At 35.1% G+C, this 8,405-nt stretch overlaps 1 protein-coding gene across 1 annotated transcript in view; it reads right to left on the bottom strand.

Annotated features, from left to right (window-relative positions):
* Window positions 1-217: 217 nt before the first annotated feature.
* LOC137927366 (gelsolin-like) overlaps window positions 218-8,405 on the bottom strand; it is a 32,187-nt gene continuing 23,999 nt past the window's right edge. The window contains 5 exon segments of the mRNA XM_068771159.1: window positions 218-286; window positions 2,477-2,602; window positions 3,784-3,894; window positions 4,520-4,668; window positions 8,092-8,212. Coding sequence (XP_068627260.1) covers window positions 230-286; window positions 2,477-2,602; window positions 3,784-3,894; window positions 4,520-4,668; window positions 8,092-8,212 — 564 coding nt within the window. The 3' untranslated portion in view covers window positions 218-229.

Below are 8,405 nucleotides of genomic sequence, written 5' to 3'. Positions count from 1 at the left end.
AGGTTTAGGAGGTTCTGGGGTTTCATTGCACACGAGCGCTACACGAGCTAGAGCCGCCCCTGCTGATAACACACGTGGATTATAAACCTCCAACCTTTTTTTATACTTTTAAAATATTATACGCATGATTTGAAATAAAACAGATATTTTTTTGATCAAATATTTTCATTAAATATGAAAATTTAAATAATTAATATAGACAATAGAAAATTAAAATAAATGTTATGTTTTATTTGCTATTCGCTGCTTTGGCTTCGTTCTTGATGTCTTCGTATGATATCTGGTTCTGAAAAAAAAAATTGTCATTTGTTTTGACGGGCGCTTTGACAGCTACACTTCGTATATTTAATTATCAATATGTAAACGATGTTTTTTGTTATATATCTTGTTAGATTTTTTTTTGGTTTCCAACGAAGTGTAAATAAAAATATTGGTTAGATTTGAAAGCTTTAAATCCGTACATATATAATTCAAGTGCTGACAATTAATCAATATGTTATATCCAAAAATCAATGGTTTCAGAAGTAATAAGTAACGTAATAATATAGTAGTAAGACATAACTTTTTATTAAACGGTTCTATCTAGTTCGACCCGTACGAAATTTGTTTATTTATTTGGGTCAAAATTAGAAATTGAAATTTAAGCACCTTCCCGTTGTCAGATTGATCTGAAATTTTGGTACACACATTTAATTTAGATGACAATACAATATAATAAAATCAATAACATTATAAATCTAAGATGGCCGCCGATACAAAATGGCGGATTACATATTTTTCCTTAACCCCTTCAATATGGGTATCAAATGAAAGGGCTACACTAGTAAAACACGATGATTATGTCAAAATTTAAAATTCAAGATGGACGCCGTTCCAATTTGGCGGACTGGGTACATATTTTTCCACCACCACCACGATATGGGTATCAAAATACCGTTTAACTTAAAAGTTTTTAAATCTTTTTTTTTAATTCGAATTTGTACGTATTAAAATTAATCATTGTTTACTATCTGTCGCATTCCATTAAAGTTTCGGAATAACGGCTTTGTAGGTGCAACATTACGTCTTCGTCAGCGGCACATCGAAAAGGGGAATCCCATAGAAATATAATTGTTTATATACATCGTGCGAAAGAGAGCGCTATACAATATTTCTCGGCTTGTGATTGGTTGATGATTTTTATTGGTTGAACATTGTTTTCATAGTTTTAAATCGGTATAAAAATGAGCCGAGTTTGAATATACGCCCACCACCAAACCCTGATACGAGTTCCGACACTCAAACTTTGTTAAGTTTTAAAGTTCACGGACCCCTCCGTTCCGTGAACTCATACAAATGAAGCTGTAAAAGCCGCAAGGCTAACAGCATCAACTTCTTCAGAAACAGTACAGTACAGTATATACGCACTCCTTTTGGCCATCCTTAAAGCGGTATTAAAATAATATCCGCTCCCCCGTCTCGAAATCAGAATATACGCCTCATATCGAGCCCCGGCGGTCTTGTTGCACATGTCATGCACCACACATGACACGGCGGCCGCGTCCGCCTAACCCGCGTTCAAGCGAGGGCGGTCCGGAGAGGCCCGTGTCTCTCCCGACCGCCGAGTAGTCCTCGCTTCGTGCTACACACAATACACCCCACTCACTACACTATACACCTACACAGTTATAGTTCTCCGCGTGTGGACGTCTTCGTCGTAACTGGAGCACGATAGATAAATTTTTTTAGTCCGTGGACCTCTGTTTCCACGGGCTCAATTTCGATGAAACTGCAAAGCCTAGATCGGCTGGCAGGATTACTTCAAATACATCACTCACATATACACACTTCTACTTTGGACTTCGTTTTGTTATTACTTTCAAAACTACCCGCATTGGAGATTCCCTCATTTTATTATATTTCTGTGGAATTCCCCTTTTCGATGCGCCGCTGATGATGACGTAATGTATCTCTTACAGATTTATAAATGATTTAAGGCTTTTTGATGACATGTGAGCTATAAAAAACATTTCCTAAATTTCGTTAAGACATAAAAGATATTGACCAAAGATATCTCGCGTCTGCTCCAAGTCTTCGTTAACAACTGTCTTCGACGTATTCTCGGTATATACTGGCCTGAGAAAGTCTCCAACGTAGATTTATGGAAACGCTGTGGTGAGATGCCGATCGACCAGCAGATCAAATGCCGCAAGTGGAACTGCTCACGCTCCGAAGATACCCTGATCACATACCGAGGCAAGCCCTAGAATGGAATCCTCAAGGAAAGCGAAGACGTGGCTGCCCAAAGCAAACCTGGCGGACGATCGCTGCAGAAGTGAAGGCAGCTGGAATGACGCGGAGCGAAGTAAAGTGCGAGGCTCAAGACCGCACGGGATGGCGACGTACTGTGGACGCCCTCAGCCCCATCTTGGGGACATAGATATACATATATTGAGAGGCTGGAAGGAATTATGAAAAAAAAATATTCATCACTCACCTGCCACATATCGTCTTCCCAGGTCGGGAACAGTTTCTTGAAGACTGTCGGCTCCCTACCTTGCTTCACGGAGACCACGATAGCCGAGTCCACTGTTCTTTCCAGACCATCATCTTCTATATATTCCTGACGAAAATATTGACATCGATTATACTTTTCATTTATTTATACTTTTTGATGATCACGACGGTGATGATAATGGTGATGAAAAAACTAAAAACGGTGTGTTATAATGTGCGTGCAAAATTTATTATCTTTACATATGTGTGTGTGTGTCGTTATCGGGAAGCAGGGATTGAATTTGAAAGTCTTTGGTGGGGCATAAATATTTATTTTAATAAAGAAATCCTAACCTACTGCACACACACACACACACATTTATACATATATATAAGTATATATCATAAATAAGCGTAAATATTGTGTCATGTTTTTTTATTTGATTTGATATTTGATAGAAAAATTAGTGTATTTTATAAAAAGAATAAAAATAATTATCAAAAGAAGCAAATGATACTTGTTGTAACAGCTCCTAATAGATAAAATATATAGATAGTTCGCAAGTTTTAGTATTCTGCCGCTGTTTGTTACATCCTGTATATATATAATTTGCTCATTTAAATGAGTAAATAAATATATTATTATTAATGCTGGCATTTTTTTTAATTACTTCGGCGACTTGAAGTGTTTCATATATGTTAATATAAAAATTCTCTGAATGTCTATAAGTATCAAAGGTTACCAATAGTTGCGTTCACGCTAATAAACCGAAGAAAATTACGTAATTCAAAAAAAGAATTCGCAGATCAACGCTCGCAATCCTTTAAACGTTTTACCAGCGAGTTTTAACGAATTTGAGTTCTATATTCGAACAGTGTCGACGTTTTTTTTTATTAAGCCACCTAAATTCCTTTACCGCCAGTGTCAGAGAACTTTTATAATTTAATATAAGCTATTTTTTTCATTTAGCTTTAATAATTTATGTCTGTATTTACTACTCCCTCATTTATGTTTATCTGTGCGATCAACGCGTGCTTTTACATTTATTCAAACTTTGTTTTCCTACATTATTTATTACCAATTCGTAATAATTTTGTCTTATTTATCATCTCTTTATTTACATTTTATTTTTTGGTATTTTCCATTCTATTATCTGTTATAATGGTTATTTAAAAAAAATTACCTGTTTTCTATTTTTGAATTTTGTTTCCTAAATTTTTTAGTTTTTTTATCTACGATTTTTTAAAATACTTTCAATTTAACAACACACCGTGTATATATAAGACAAAAAAAACGGGTGAACTCACCTCAATTATTTTATCTTTGGCCATATTCACTCTTTCCGGAATGTTCTTCCCTTTCCAGAAGTATAGTTCTTCCCCAGTGTCCAATATATAGACGCCATCGTCCGATAGATCCTGAAAATATCGGTGTCATAATTATCCTGAAAATTCTTATAAAAAAAACTTTTTTTTTTCAAAATGAAAATTGACCTTGTATTCTTTTTATCGCCCATCATCATAATTTAAGATGTCCACAGCTGGACATAGGCTTTCCCAAACGCTACCCGCATTCAGCGACTCGACTTCATAGAGCAGAGTTCCCCAAACTTTTTTTATGCCGTAGACCCCTTGCCATGTTTTTCCGTGTTCGGTAGACCCCCTAATTACCTGATATTGATTTCTTGTAAACTTCTGACTTCTCCAGCACTCTCAAACAAAATAACACTGCCTCACTATAATTTGTGTGATATACTATCTGTTTATATTTCTAAAATATTTTCTTAGCACTTTCCTTTTCAAGATTCAGGTAACGAATAAACGTTTTTGTCCCACATTTTTTTAGAGAGCATACGCATTTATCAGCGGGCTGGCGGGCGGTGCACTTTATTACACGACTACCACTGCATGTGCGGAAGTGGCTAAATATTGGTCCTTTTCTTACTTAGGATGAACTTCCGCGAGGTAGCGCCTGATTCCATTAAATATATAAATAGGCATATTGAATAAAGAACTTTTGAATTTGAAACATATGTAACCTTACTTGCTGTGTGAAATGAGGGGGGAGGTCCTCGAAGCGTATCCTACCGCTGATACCCACGGAGACAGCTGTGAGGGTCCTTGGAGTGGTCACGCGACGGTTTACAGCCATTCGCCAACCACTAGCATCTTCCTTCTCATCTGGTGCACCTCCTGGGAAATTAAAATTGGATGTTTTGACTCATCTGATAAAGTGTATATGTATAAATCTGTGTTTAACTTTATTAAAACATATGCTGTTGTGAAGTTTCTTCCTGCTTCTTCTGCACAACTATAACACCTTGCGAAGCAGAGTATTTTTTTTTTTTTTTTATTTTTTTTTTATTTAGTTGCACCAACAAAGCAGTCACTATACATATACAATATTATTCTAACATAAAAATAATTGGTAAGTGTTGCTTCACTTATAGGTACAAACAACATGCATTTTATAAAGCAACAAAATTTTGGGAAAAAAAAACAAATAACAATATTAATTTAAAATAAATTACATTGCTTAATATACAAATTAAAAAAGTAAAAACAACATCAATTGTGGATAAAATGGGAACATAATTGAAATTTAGTCACAGATAATAATTGATTAATGAAATAAAAATAAAATGGATTAATTAAATAGAATTAAAATTGATTAAAATTTATATCAAATGAAATACAAATATTGAATTTAAATGTGTGCAGACTATTAGAAAATATATCAATAACTTTATCAGATTTTTTTTGTTTATTATTACATAAAGAAGTTTCGAGGCATAGATTATGAATATTGTTATAATTTCTGAGCATTCTGTTAAGAGGAGAGTAATGCCCCAAATTAGTGCGAGCAGGTTTTGCAGAAAATGGCTTATACTTTAATGATCTTGGCATTCTCCTGGGGATAGTAAAATTAATCTGAGACAATAGATGAGGGGCATCAGTTTTACCATTGACTAGCTTATACAGAAACATGTTATCTAATTGCTTTCTTCGATTAAATAAAGATGTTAAGTGAAAGTGTTTCAAACGATCATCATAAGAGGGTAGGGATTTTGCTAAGTTGCAGCTATATGATAGGTGCCACAGAAATCTCTTTTGTATGTTTTCTATGCGTTTTATATATATATCGTAATGTGGGTTCCACACAACGCTACAATACTCTAGGCCACCACGAACAAGAGCAGTGTAGATCACAATTTTAGTGGTTGGTTTTTTAAAATCCCTACAGTTTCGCAAGACGAATCCCAAGGCTTTAAATCCTTTTTTAACAACGTGCTCTATGTGTAAGTTAAAACGTAGTTTAGTATCGAGAATGACACCTAAGTCCCGGACGTGAGTTGTTTCGTATAGTGGCTCGCTGTTAATATAGTAAGTTGTAGTAAGTGGCTCAATTTTTTTTCTGGTATATCGGACTTTACAACATTTTGATACATTTAAACTCATACCGTTAAAATCACACCATGACACAAGGCTATTTAAATCCTGTTGAAGCAATGATCTATCCTCATCTGTGTCAACCCTTCTAAAAAATTTCAAGTCATCAGCAAACATATAGAATTTCGTATTTTTAAAACAATTACCAATATCATTAATGAAAATATTGAATAAAAGAGGGCCGAAATGGGAGCCTTGTGGGACCCCAGAAATGGCAGTGAATGGCTCTGAGCTATGTCCACCTATTACAACTATGGATTTTCTATTCATTAAGTAGGAATTCCACCTTTTAAGAAAAACCCCGGCGATTCCTAGCGATGCAAGTTTATTCAGCAACATAATGTGACTCACTCTGTCGAAGGCCTTGCTGAAATCAGTGTATATTGCGTCGTAAGAATGGCCTTTGTCAACTCCCTCAACAAGGTCCTCGACAAAGGAAGTCAAATTTGTTGCCGTAGAACGAGTTTTTATGAATCCATGCTGTTCAGATACTATTTGTTGTTTTATATGCCATGAAAGAGTAGGATACAGTAATTTTTCAAAAACTTTAGCAAATATTGGCTGTAAAGATATGGGTCTATAATTTTTAACGAAGCTAGCATCGCCACTCTTATGCAATGGTATTATTAAAGCGGTCTTCCATGCAGTCGGATACGAGCCAGAGCGTAAAGAGCTATTGAAAATCATGGATAATGGTTCTGCTAATGCGCTAGCACATCGCACGACAAAAATTGAAGGTAAACCATCAGAACCAGCTCCTTTGGTAGCATCAAGTCTTTTTAACACTCTATAGACTTGATCCTTAGTAACCGATGTTATAGTCAAAGAGTTCGGGGCAGAGTCTATATGAGATGGGCTAGGGACCGTGGCAATATTAGGCGCCTTATTGTAGGAAGAGGAAAACTGTGACGCAAAAAGGTTACATATATCTAATCCGGTACTTGCAATAATACCATCGTGGGACATTTCTGCAGGAAAAGTAGTATTGGCTCCTCTTTTGCGTTTAAGGAAGGACCATATTAATTTAGGATTCGATGACACTGATAACTCGAGCCTATCAAGATATGTTTTATAATTAGATTTTAACAGTTTAGTGCTTCTTTCACGCAATAGGTCAAACGTAAGTAAGTCTCGAGGGTTGCTATATTTTCGGTATTTTAATCTGAATTTATTTTTTTCTTTGAGCACTTTAATTAATGAAGATGAGAACCAAAAGGGATACTTGCAATTGTTGTTGCGGGGTCTAACTTTAGGGACATGTTTACTAATTGCTAGCTTAAGTATTTTATAGAACTTAGCGACCATATCGTCCACCGTTATGCACGTCGAGAGTTCGTCTGACCAGGAAGTACCGTTAAGGTCACTTATTATTTTTTGAAAATCTGCTTTGTAGAAGAGAAATTTCTCTTCGCATTTTTCTGGAAGGAGTTTAGTGTACTCGGACGTAAAAAAGAATTCTAGGGGTGGGTGTAGAGGGTCTATTATGGATAATGGATTAGCAGATACTTGTAATTGGGGGATAGATACGTTACTCAATAGAAGATCGAGTATTTTATTTTTATTATTGTTATAACAGTTGTATTGGGATAGATTATTTTGTGACATAAAGTCAATGACCATGTTGTTCAGGTTACTGTTAGAGGTTTCCGCTGCTAATGCAACGGTGTTCGTTCGTTTCCAGCTCAAACTACTCAAGTTGAAGTCGCCCAGAATAATTGTATCGCCACTATGGTTTGATAAAATGCTATTTGTGTTCATGATAAAATGATTAAGTATATTCTGTTGGACAGGCGGAGGTAAGTAAACGCTACAAATATATAAGATCTTGTTTTTTCCCGTTTTATCAAGCATTTCAATCTTAACCCATAAATCTTCGCAATCCGATTCGCTCGAATGTAAGCGATACGATTTGAGGTGTTTAGCAACTGCTATTAATACGCCCCCACCGTCTTTTTTCTTGTGAAATCCACTACTTTCACGATCGCGCGTAGAGTCAAAAATAAAATAGATTAAAAAAATAATATATTAACTATCAGTAAGAGTGCTGTCAAAAGTTCTAATGTTGAATAAATCAATTTTATTTTTATGTTTAATAAATATATTATTATAAATCTTCTCTATATTTGTCTATATCGATTTAAAAGATAATATATGACTGTCGCTTACCCAAATACTCCCAGAAGTCTTCCGTTTCATCACCTTGGTTTAAAACAATCACATCCTTGTCTTCACCGAGAACTTGTTGTATGAATGACATCGCAGCCTCCGTTTCTATTTCGTTACACTCCTGTGAACAAAGAGACGTATTGTTATTGTTCGTTTAATATTGTATTAATTAAAATTTATATCGCCATTAACTAAAATAAATTTGAAGGAAAGACATTGAATATTAAATTCATTTTAAGTCATTTAAGTTATAAAAATAACTTAGAAACCATTGTGGGCTCATTTATAATAACTTTGCTTAAGATAATCACATG

The sequence above is a fragment of the Battus philenor genome, unplaced genomic scaffold (genome assembly GCF_028537555.1).
Source record: "Battus philenor isolate CCGP_79_NKW_IND1 unplaced genomic scaffold, ilBatPhil1.0.hap1 SCAF_30, whole genome shotgun sequence".
Taxonomy (NCBI): domain Eukaryota; kingdom Metazoa; phylum Arthropoda; class Insecta; order Lepidoptera; family Papilionidae; genus Battus; species Battus philenor.
The sequence above is the reverse complement of the archived record's forward strand: the minus strand, read 5'-3'. Positions and strand labels throughout refer to the sequence as shown.